Source organism: Gymnoscopelus braueri (assembly GCF_963280865.1).
Source record: "Gymnoscopelus braueri genome assembly, chromosome: 20".
NCBI lineage: Eukaryota > Metazoa > Chordata > Actinopteri > Myctophiformes > Myctophidae > Gymnoscopelus > Gymnoscopelus braueri.
In genome coordinates, this window is record NC_137622.1 from 38,654,871 (window position 1) to 38,667,487 (window position 12,617).

Consider the following 12,617-nt stretch of genomic DNA (forward strand, 5'->3'; position numbering starts at 1 on the left):
GTTGTGAGCTTGTAGATCTGCTATTTTTGGCAAGATTTCTCCTCAGAAAAGGGATGCTAAGGTTCAAGTGGTTAAGGTAAAAAAAATCTTATTACACAAAGACTTGGCGGACCCCCTGTAGTAACTCTGAGGACCCCCTAGGGGTCCCGGACCCCGTGTTGAAGACCCCTGAAGTAGGGCGTTAATTTACGAAAAAACACATCATGTTAAAATATGGGGATAAGAGGTTTCTGCCCGGCAACAACGAAATCAAACGTTATCTTACTTCTGTTTCACCCATGTCTCCTTTGTGTCCTTTGGTCTTTCCCTCCTTCTTCTTCCCTGCTGGAGGGGGGGGGGGAAACAAGTGAGACCAAGTAATAATGATAATAATAATAATTATTATCATTATGTTGCATAATCGTCAGAATCACTTCCATTCATCTGTATGAATTCATCTGGGTGGCTCTGGATTAAGAGCGTCTGCTAAATGCCTAAATTGTAAATCGTAATCTTCAAACGTTCTAAAAATTTGTGGAAATAAAATAGCCGATGAGCTTGTAGATCAGCTATTTCCATAATTTAAAACTTTTTTAAAACAACAATAAAACAATATTAAAATAAAATAAGGGCCGTTTTGGGCATAGTACATTATTATATTACAAAGCCTAAAAGAAAACACAGAAATGTACATTTTTATTTACAGTATATGCTACAGTGCCCAGTGTCAAAACCACAATTTAAAGGTAGGGTAAATGAATCGTTTTGGTTTTAACAAAACATTTTTTGTTAAAAAGGTTAAAGATTCTGATAGCAATCATTGCTATAGAGTGTTTGTTCAGTAACAGGGGTCTCCTCAACACTTAACACTTATTTTAACCAAAGAAAATCACTTACCCTACCTTTAAAATCATTAATTGCAATTCTTTGCACGTCAACTAATCGTGGAGTAAAAAAGTGAAACACACAGGAGTGAGCCGCGCGGTCACTGACCTTTTTTGCTGTTGCGCTCCGAGGAGGAGAGCATCTTGTAGACTCTGAAAGCGTTGGTTCCCTTCTTGATGCTCTTGTCCTTGACCTCCTCGATGTCCGGCAGGCTGTTCATGGCACAGCGGAAGTTAGCCTTCCACGTCTTAGGGTCTGGACGGTCCACGCCTGGCTGGTACTTACCTAACATAACCACACAGATAGAAAATAATCAACTCAAAGACATGAAGAATATTCGTGCGTTTCTTTACTGCCATTGCACACGACGCAAGATTTTAATTTGTAAATCCTCCTCTAAAAAATTATGATGTACTAGACCATACCCGTCGGGGGATATGAGCACCCAGTCGCATGCGCAGTTTGATCATTCCTCCCAACCATGGCCACATTATTTGACATAAAAACGCTAATAAACAGCAGACATTTGGGGAAAATGAAAAACGGGCGTCGTGTTCCATGCGCATGGTCAATGGCTGTGTGCAAATGCAGATCAATTGCTGCAGCCACTGCGGAGAACCGGGCAGAAGAGATTTTGGGGACGCACGCACGCACGCACGCACGCACAGACAGACGCACAGAGCTTCATTATTGGATGATGATGATGATTAGTAATATTGTTCCTGCTGTTCTACATGCAGCCAAGAGCCAAATCACAGAGTGAGAGGAACCTCTGCTTTTATATGAAATATCCGAAACTATTAAGATTTTATGGAAGATGTTTTTTAACATATTGCTAATTCGACCACATCAAATGCTCCAATCTTCAAACAATAACCGGAAATAGCAAGCTCTCAATGTGTTGCAGACGCATTGCTACGCAACATGCTTCCATAGACAACCTGCATGGCTTCTATGGGATCCAAATGACTGAAATCAGTTCAGGCGACTGAGAACTTTAATCCATGCTGAATTAGCCCAAACACATATAATATATGTACTCACTCTCACACCAATATTTTAATGATGAACTGACATGGAGCTTTAGTTTACTCACACTCAGGAGAGTTTAAATAGACACAGGGACTAACAGAACACAGGTGACTCAACTGACAATCGACACCGGGATAGGCTAGATTAGAACACTAGCAGGGATAACTAGACACAGGTGAAAACACAGGTAAATCACAGGACCGGTAAGACAAGACAGGTAACAGTAACTAGGGAAAGACAGGAAACACTAAGGACAAAACTTCAAAATAAAAGGAACACAACAGTATAGTGTAAAACTTACAAAATAAAACACAAAGTAGACAGATCCTGACATGTTTTGGTCCAATTATAGAGCAATCAGGATACTGCAGTCAACCGAAAGAAATTTGCACCTTTGCGAGCTTTCTGAAACACAATTTTATACAATATAGAGTAGGGGGTCCCTGCTTCATCTCTCTCTCAGCTAGGGGGTCCTTGGCCTGAAAAGGTTGAAGACCCCTGATTTAAGGACTTTTAAGACCTTTTTAATACCTAAAAAAAAATAAGGAAAGAAAAGAAAGAAAAATAACATTACTGCATCAAAAGGTATTTACAAACTATACTATAAAAACTGGTCAAACATTGGCCAAATTGTCAATAATATAAGAAAGAGGCAAACATTTTGAAAATAGCCGATCTGCAAGTGAGCTTGCAGATCGGCTATTTTCACAATATTTATCTGTGGAACAAAGTCAAACAAAATTGAATGCCTCAACTCCTACAATTCCAAGTGCTTGTCTGGGTGGGGGGTCCCCAGTTCAAATATGATTATTTGGGGGGGTCGCAGCCTGAAAAGGTTGAGAGCCACTGCCCTAGCCCTAGGGCCCAGGAGGCTATAGAATACTCTCCCCCTTGACCTCAGAACTGTGGCCTCTGTGGACATCTGATCTTCAACAGACTAACCTGTTCAAACAGGCCTTCATATATAATAGCTCCGTTGTGATTACAGCTCTGTGTGTTGAGACATCTCCCTTATTCTGAGTTTGTTTGTTTTCTTTGACTCTTTTTGGTTGATTTGCTATATGTGGCTGATATGTTTTATTCTGATTCTGATTATTTTATTGATATGCTCGTGGAGCACTTTGTGACAATCAGTGTCTGTGAAAGGTGCTCTACAAATACGTTTCACTTGCCGAAAAAAAGAACTGACTTCACTCTTTGAATGGAGTATACGGCAGAACTAATCTCCAGTGGGCACCTCTCTGCACCTGCCTGGATTTTTCACCCATTGAGGCCTGAAGGTTCTGATTCTGCAAAATGTTCTTCTAAATCCTAAACGGTTTTCTGAAAAAAACGTATGTTTCTATATCAGTGGTTTTCAAACTTTTTCACGTCAAGGACCCCCAACATGATATGAATTTGGCCGCAGACCCCCATCTCAAAATATTTTGTTCCAGGGACCCCCCAGAAGCAAAGATTTGAGTTAATGTTTCCTTTAAAAGAAAATATATATATTCAAAGATTTGCACACATTTTCACGATTTTTCAAAAATAGCAGATCTACAAGCTTGTAGCGCGGCACTCGAAAAAGTGACACAGATGCGTTCCAGGTCTGAATGGGTTAAGAACCTCCTCAAAACTAAGAATTACATTTCAAACGCGGTCTCTCCGGTAGGAGACTCAAAGAGTCTCCTTTTGAGTTTCCTAAAATTATTCACTTAGGAATGCGACAAAAACAAAAAAAATCTCCATGAATTCAATGCTTCAGGGGGGTGTGTAATTGATAGAAAATATTTTTTTGGGTGAACTACTCCTTTAAGGCTAAACACCAAAAGCAAACGTTACTCACCAGACAATATCAGATGGCAAACTGGGAAGGAAAAACAAGGCTCTTATGAAGAAAATATGCTAAAAGCTTGTATTGGCTATAACATGGCAAAAAAATACCAAAACCTTCAGAATACGAGTAACGATGCTAAAGAAACATCAAAGTGTCTCTAAAGCTCTCTTAAAAAAGTGTATCTAATGTGTTGCTAATGGAAAAGGTTGCTTAAGATCCAACTCGTGAAAAGGACGAAAAATAGGAAAATCTTGTGTTTTCCAAAGAATCTTCAGTATCTTCTCAGGTCTTCCAAGGCGTCACCATCGTTTGTAAAGGGCCGGGGTGGGATGAGAGAGAGAGAGAGAGAGAGAGAGAGAGAGAGAGAGAGAGAGAGAAAGAGAAAGAGAGAGAGAAAGAGAGCGATTTGATTGGGCCAAAGTACAGTTGAGGGCGGGACACGAGCGAGAGGGTCAGTGTGGTCCTCTTGGCAGATGAGCTCATGTTACGTAGGATGCGGCCAGGTGTTGTCCTATCAGCAGACGGGTTTCACGCGAAGCCGGTATAAACATGTCCGGTCAAAAAAAACAGGTCTGAACAATTAGCATCCTGTGTGCCGCGAGCCTTATAGGTGAAGAAGGGAGTCGCCGGAGTTGTTCCGGTCCTTCTGCATGCTTCCCATTTGAGCGCTTCCCCGGGCAAAGATATGGCCGTGGTGGGAGTGCAATGTTTTTTGATTTGCGTTCCCATATGGTATAAGGCTCCATTGTGCCACTACCACGTTGCATTGCAAAGACACACAGGGTTTTCATCTTGAGCTTGCCTCTTAAAGGCAGACTAGGTAACTTTGAGCCCAAATTAAATATATATATTTATTTATTTTGCATTTTTTTCCCTCTATCATTATTGACATTCATCCCTTGCAGGGACTGAAAAGTAATCTGAAATGGTAATCAATAGTTACCTGTTTACAGTATGTCAGGTCACAGTTATAGCATATGGACATTTTACATATACTACTGTTGATAGTTGATAGCACATTGGTTGGCTATTCAAAAATAGCAGATCTACAAGCTCATAGCGCGTCACTTCGTGCCGCGCTATGAGCTTGTAGATCTGCTTTTTTTTTTTTTATATCTTGAAAATTTGACCAAATCTTTGAATAATTATGTAATTTTTTTAAAGCAAACATTTTTATACCAAATCTTTGCCTCTGGGGGGTCCCTGGAACAACATATTTTGAGATGGGGGTCGACGGTCAAATACATATAATTTCGGGGGTGCTTGACATGAAAAAGTTTGAGCACCACTGATATAGAAACATACGATTTTATATGAAATCGATTTAAATTGTCACCAGTTTGAATCGATTGTAATCGATTTACGATAAATCGTTACATGCCTATAGATTACAGTAGAAGGGTTTATTAAATAACTGTAGTGTAGTTTTTTGTGTACATTCATTACCAGTGTGTACGGCCCATCTCATGAAAAGCGGAGCGTCCTTCTCTAGATCCCATCCATGACGAGCAGCATGCATCCACGGGATCTGGAAGATTCTCTTCTCCTGAGGAGAATAACAATTAACAATATATTCATGTCCACATGAAGGAGAGCATAGAAGGACACAAATATTAAAGGTACAGTTAAGGTTACATTCACAAAATCATGGTATATGTCTTCATGATACAATAAGCATATCACTCAGTCAGTACTCTATGGGTGTAAGTAACAGCGTCTCCGCCATATGTGACCGCTGGCAATTATGGCAGAGACAGCACAGTACTTTGCCAGCCTTTTTCTCTCCTTTTTGAGCATCCCAAGTTGTTGAAACCCTCTAACAACCAGTCTGTGGGTATGTCCTCGGCCAGTGGTTCTCAACCAGTGGTCCGGGGACCACCAGCGGTCCTTGGGAGGGTACCAGGGGGTCCCCAGCTAAATTAGTTAACATAGCGTCACAATCATTTTAACCGATTTGGCTATTTTTTGAAAAATCGTGAAAATGTGTGCATATCTTGAATATATATATATTTTTAAAGCGAACATTCTTAACTCAAATCTTTGCCTCTGGGGGTCCCTGGCACAAGACATTTTCAGATGGGGGTCCGCGGCCAAATGTATATTAATTTAGGGGTCCTTGGCATGAAAAGGTTGAAAACCACTGCCCTAGGCTACCAAAAATAAAAAGAACTCTGCACCTACAGACCTACAGCTCTGAGATGGTATGTGGGAGTGGTTGGTATTTAATAACCGTGGTCATAAAGGCTTCCTCTAGGCTAGGGTCAAAGGTGCAGGCTATCTCTAATACAGACACTTCTCTGGTCAACAACCACAACAACATCCGGTGTATTAGCTGTCAAAGATGTCAAGATGTCTGGGTTATCACAGAGAAGGAACATGGATGGAATGACACGGAGGATGTTTGTACATTCTCACTGAGGATGCATGATATATTGATATGTACTTTGCAATGAGGTCCACTATTCTGTCATGTACGTGTTATCATGTACATCCCTTTGTACGCATAACAGCCATTCACACACACACACACACACACACACACACACACACACACACACACACACACACACACACACACACACACACACACACACACACACACACACACACACACACACACACACACACACACACACACACACACACACACACAGAGAGATTAATATTGCCTGTAGACAATGCTAAATGAGGGCATAGTGAGCAGAGGACATATTTCCACTAAAACGAGTGCCTAACATGCATGTGCATGTGCGTGTGTGTGCGTGTGTGTGTGTGTGTGTGTGTGTGCGTGTGGGTGCGTGTGCGTGTGTGTGTGTACTTACTCTGTTGACCCATTGGAGTCCAGGTATCTGACAGGAGTTGATCTGTTCCTCTATCCACGGCCGCATCCGCATCCTCTCCACTGGCATGGTGGCCTGCACACGCACACGCGCACGCACACACACACACACACACACACACACACACACACACACACACACACACACACACACGCACAGGTTTGTTTGAGGACATCAACATTTTAGGACGGCGATTTTATCAATGCCATATTAATTTTTTTGCATCCATTTACCGTAAGCCTAAAGCCGAACAATAGCAGATCTACAAGATCACAATGCTTCGCACTGCAACGCATTGTGAGCTTGTAGATCTTTCGCTGCACGACACCAGCGCGCAACTAAGTGTAAATCAGGCATAACTCTTATCTCTAATCTCTAAACCTATTACTTCTAAATGTCTAACCCTAAAACTAACCACAACCTGAATCGTTTTCTAACTTATCTCTGAAACTGTTTTATTCAATGATAAAACAACAATTTATCTTGAGAGGAGCAGGAAAATGGTCCTAACAATGTCTATTTCTCATATTCTATACATACAAGTATAGTAACACACACACACACACACACACACACACACACACACACACACACACACACACACACACACACACACACACACACACACACACACACACACACACACACACACACACACACACACACACACACACACACACGACTTCTTCGAGTTGGAGTTTAACTGATTTACTGAATAATCTGTTTTGATACATTCTGAGCAGTATAGAACATGGAGCTGAACATCAGGGGTTCTCAAAGAGGGGTCCGGTGACCTCCAGGGGTCTTTGAGGGGGTTGCAGGGGGTCCTCAGCAAAATGAGGAACAGTTTAAAAGAAAAATCAGCTATTCAAAAATGAATCCACAGCGTATCCACTTCACTTCTTCTTCTGTGTCATTTTTAGATTTGAGCTAAAAAAGCATTATTTTAAACTTTGGCTATTCAAAGAATAGCAGATCTACAAGCTCATAGCGCGGCACCGAGTGCCGCGCTACGAGCTTGTAGATCTGCTATTTTTGAAAAATCGTCAAAATGTGTGAAAATCTTTGAATATCTATTATTTTAAAGAAATATCTATTCTTTCTGGAGGGTCTAATATAAATGCACAATTTTACCACCATTTACCATTTACAAAAAGAGTCTCCTTTGTGTCTCCTACCGGAACCGCTGGTCATCAAATCACTGGCTTAGGAATGTGACGAAAAAGAAAAGAAAATCCAACATTTTTAACTCCAATCTTTGCTTCTGGGGGGGTCCCTGGAACAATACATTTTGAGATGGGGGTCAAATACGCGGCCAAATACATATCATTTTGGGGGTCCTTGACATGAAAGAATTTGAGCGCCACTGATACAGCAATAATAGTTTCTCAGAAAACTGTAAACTGGATTTAGAAGACATTTGTAGAATCGGAACCTCGGGCCTTAATGGGTTAATAATGTGATATGATGCAATTTTTTTGACATAATCACTCAGCACTGTCTGCTGCAACCTGGACAGGATGAGAATAATGCATTTTTCATCATTAAAAATGATTAAATACAGTTCCACTGTAGATCTTGGTAGTAAACGCACCTTTGGCTCCTTTCCACACTCCAAAGATGGCCTAATTTGTTTCAATTGGCGTCATCGTCAAAAACGTAACTTTTTGATAAAAGCTTATAACAGTTAGGGTTGTTATAGGCTGGGGGGACTTGCCATGGCTCACCAAGCCCCCTCTCTCTCTCCTCTTTCCTCTCCTCCCTCTCTCTCCACTTCCCTCTCCTTCTGTGTGTGTGTGTGTGTGTGTGTGTGTGTGTGTGTGTGTGTGTGTGTGTGTGTGTGTGTGTGTGTGTGTGTGTGTGTGTGTGTGTGTGTGTGTGTGTGTGTGTGTGTGTGTGTGTGCGTGTGCGTGTGTGCTTGTGTGTGTCACGATTATGACATTTTATATGACGATTAATTGTATTTTTGTTGTTGAACACTGGAACATTATGAATAAAAAATACATTTCTGTCTGGCTTTTAGGCTTTGAAGTTTCACAGGGCAGATATGACAAATAACCTAAATATAGAATGAAATGACTGACGTATTTAATAACTGTGTACTTAAAAAACATTAATAGTGGAAATCTACAAGCTCACAGCGCATTGCGATGCGTTATGAGCTTGTAGATCTGCTATTTCCACCACTTTAAAAAAAGAATATTATGAAAAAAAAACTGTCAACGTGGAAACGATTAAGACGATTATGCAAAAGTAATTGCGAATATCTGAAATAATTGCGATTAGTCGATTATGTAATTAAAAAAAAGCCTTTTTCTGCCTTTCTTTATAGTTCCATAGCAGCGAGGGACAGGAATGAGAGAGAGATGGGGAGAGACATGCAGCAATAGACCGTCGGGAACGGGACTCGAACCCGCGGTGCGCTGTCAGGCTTATGAGCCTATAGGTGCCCGGACCTACATGTCGTATGTATGCATGTTGTAATGCAATGATGTCCCACCAATGAATGACGAATGCCACTAACTCTACTTTCAGAGACCCATTCCCCAGAGATTTCGGGCTTTCTCGTTAGAGACCTGAGGCCGATTCTTACTAACGTCTTTTAAATCCAGTTTTCTGAAAAAAAAACATAGGTTTCTATATCAGTGGTTCTCAAACTTTTTCATGTCAAGGGCCCCCAAAGTGATATGTATTTGGCCACGGACCCCCCATCATCAAAATATTTAGTTCCAGGGTCCCCCAGAAGCAAAGATTTGAGTTAAAAAACGTTCGCTTTAAAAGAATATAAATATATTAATTTGTACACATTTACTCGATTTTTCAAAAATAGCAGATCTACAAGCTCATAGCGCGGCACTCGGTGCCGCGCTATGAGCTTGTATATCTGCTATTTTTGAATAGCCAATTAAGTGTAAAATAATGCTTTTTTAGCTCCTAGAATAAAGCTGTGTGGACTGTTATCTGTTAGCTTAGCTCCCATGGATCCAAAATCGCAGGCTGCGGATCGAGGGGTCTCTCCATGGAAAATGACCCACACCCAGACCGTCATAGGTGCTATTATTGTTCTTTGTTGTTACCATTGTTGCTGTAGTTGTTGTTGTCCCTCTTTGTGTCTCTCTCTCCCTCTCTCTCTCTCTCTCTCTCTCTCTCTCTCTTCCCCTGACACAGTGGAGGTAGAAGCCAAGGCCGTCCCACCTTAGAGCCTTAGAACTTATAGAGCTTGAGGTTTCTTCCTGTCAACTGCTTAAAGGGGTAGTTCACCCCCCAAAAATTGTTTTTGTCTCATTCCTAAGCCAATAATTTGATGACCGGCAGCGCTTACGGTAGGAGACAAAAAGAGTACTCCTTTGTGTCTCCTACCGGAACCGCTGGTCATCAAATCATTGGCTTAGGAATGCGACGAAAACAAAAAAAATGTCCATGAATTCAAGTCTCCATGGGGTGACTAATCGATAGGGGAAAAAAAGTACTTTTTTGGGTGAACTATCCCTTTAAACCCCATGCAGCATCCGTATTCGGAGGAAAACCCTTCGCAGAAAATAGCCGGTCTACAAGCTTTCAACACGTCACGTCACTTTGTGATGTGTTGAGAGCTTGTAGATCGGCTATTTTCAGCTAAAATATTTAATATAGAGCGAGAACAGAAAATACACTAGTATAAAGCCCTGAGGGACTCCGGTTAAAGGGAAGTACATTTCCCTGCAACTTGTCACCCATTGCTTGCTCAGGGGGGAAACTTCGGTCTCTGCTCTTTATGTAAAGTGTCTTGCCTAAGGCCTAGGGCCTAGGGCATACATGGGCAACTGGCGGCCCGGGGGCTATGCGGCCCCCACCTTCACTTAATGCGGCCTGCAGGTTAATATTGGAATACTGATATATTATTGATTGTCAGCTGTTACACTTCCAAACATGCAAACATGACCCACTTTAATTACTTCAGTCTATATTAGTATAGCTTAATGACTAATATTACAATTCTATTGTCTTTTTTATGTCCAATGTATTTGTATTTAAGTTCATAAAGTTAACATAAGTATAACTAAATGCATTTGAAATTAAATAAAAATTACTTCAGGATTCCAATTCAAAAATGTCAAAAAACATAATTCAGGATTACAATAACAAAATAGCAAAAATAGCAGATCTACAAGCTCAAAACGCATCGCACTGCGACACGTTTTGAGCTTGTAGATCAGCTATCTTTGCTACTTTTGTGTGACACAGAATGACGAAGTAGGGCATTAATTACGGAGAAAGAAAAGTTAAAATATACGGAGATAAGAGGTTTGTGTCAGTACTATGCAATGTGGCCCTCTGTTGTGAGAGTGGAAATATAGTGGCCCTCTCCATCATCAAAGTTGCCCACCGCCTGCCCTGTAGGGTATACTCAGTCACCCACCTTGGAGAGGAGTGCAGGAGGTGGTTATAATACTGTCGTGCGTGTGTCTACCGTCTAGAATCATTTGCTGCGTCTAAATAATCCACCTCCCCCCACCACCACCCACACACCCAGTCAAAGTCCTCTGGCACAGTCAGTCAGGCACTCCCCAGACAAGGTTCAGAGACACATAGGCTAGTTTCATGACTCCCTGCAGACAGGCTGCTATGACTACATAATAATGCCCGTTTTTGTTTAATATATACTAAAACATCAGCTCACATTTTGTTGCTGTCGGGCAGAAACCTCTCAACTCCATATTCTGACTTTTTGCGTTTCTACCAAATGTAAATTAATGCCCCCACTTGATCATACTACAGCGTCATCAAAAGTAGCAGATCCACAAGCTCAAAACGCGGCGCGAAGCGATGCGTTTTGAGCTTGGAGATCTGCTGCTTTTGATGCTTTTGAATTTGATTACTGAAAAGTATTTGAAAATAGCAGATCTACAAGCTCACAACGCGTCGCGATACGACACGTTGTGAGCTTGTAGATCAGCTATTTTCAAATAGCCTATGTATGAAATAGGGCTAAAGTGGTTAATGTATGTTTTATAATGTAATCATTTATATTTGAAAAGTAACTAGTAACTAAAGTTTTCAAATAATTGTAGTGGAGTAAAAGTACAATATTTGCCTCTGAGATGTAGTGGAGTAGAAGTAAAAGTATTGGAAATTGGAAATACTCAAGTAAAGTACAATTACCTCAAAATTGTACTTAAGTACAGTACTTAAGTAAATGTACTTAGTTACTTTCCACCACTGCATATAGGCTAGTTTCATGACTTCCAGACAGGCTGTTATGACAACATAATAATGCCTGTTTTCTGTTAATGCTAAAATATCCAGCTCAAATTTGCAACTTGGACGGAATAAACTGTATTGAATGCACATTTATTCTAAGGTAAATATTGGCCTTGTGAGGAGGTGCAATGCAAGTCATAGACTTTGATCCAGAACTGACCTGACCCACACACAATTCTAAACAGAATGTGTTCTGCCGTTCTCATAAGAATATTGTTATAATAATCAGGCTTGTGTGTTAACAAAAATCTTTCACATAATCCATATTAATGCAGTCTAATCATTAAACCAAAAGGCTACAGTACAGAATAGCCTGAGACAAACTGGTAGTACTTTAATTTTGGTTGACCAAAATGCCTCCACTGGTGCAGGTTCAGAGGCGCGCGCACACACACACACACACACACACACACACACACACACACACACACACACACACACACACACACACACACACACACACACACACACACACACACACACACACACACACACACACACACACACACACACACACACACACACATACACACACTTCCTGGTAGCATACTGTTAACCAAGCATGGCAGAGCACACTGCAATACTGCAATACCATTTGTAACTCAGAGAGTGTGCAAAATGTATAACCAAATGGACCCTTACAGGTCCATTTGGTTACATTTGGACACTCTCTGAGTTAGATTAAAAGAATTAGGATTTGACTATGTCCGAGTTAAAGCAAGAATGATGTTTTAGTGTGTGTGTGTGTGTGTGTGTGTGTGTGTGTGTGTGTGTGTGTGTGTGTGTACACAATATTCTGAAAAATAACCTGAAAATGCCCA

The 12,617-nt window shown here is 41.0% G+C and overlaps 1 protein-coding gene across 4 annotated transcripts in view; it reads right to left on the reverse strand.

The window, feature by feature from the left end:
- The window catches only part of irf2b (interferon regulatory factor 2b), a 29,455-nt gene that overhangs the window by 15,523 nt on the left and 1,315 nt on the right, over positions 1-12,617 (reverse strand). For 3 of the 4 annotated variants that reach the window (XR_013932201.1, XM_080415325.1, XM_080415323.1), the window contains exons 2-5: positions 6,538-6,630; positions 5,162-5,261; positions 973-1,149; positions 266-324 (exon numbers count right to left, since the gene is read on the reverse strand). Coding sequence is in view for 3 of the 4 variants with exons in the window: in XM_080415323.1 (XP_080271449.1) it covers positions 266-324; positions 973-1,149; positions 5,162-5,261; positions 6,538-6,630 (429 nt within the window). In the remaining variant the exon portion in view is untranslated. The remainder of the gene's footprint in view (positions 1-265; positions 325-972; positions 1,150-5,161; positions 5,262-6,537; positions 6,631-12,617) is intronic. The other variant, XM_080415324.1, reaches the window with a different exon arrangement.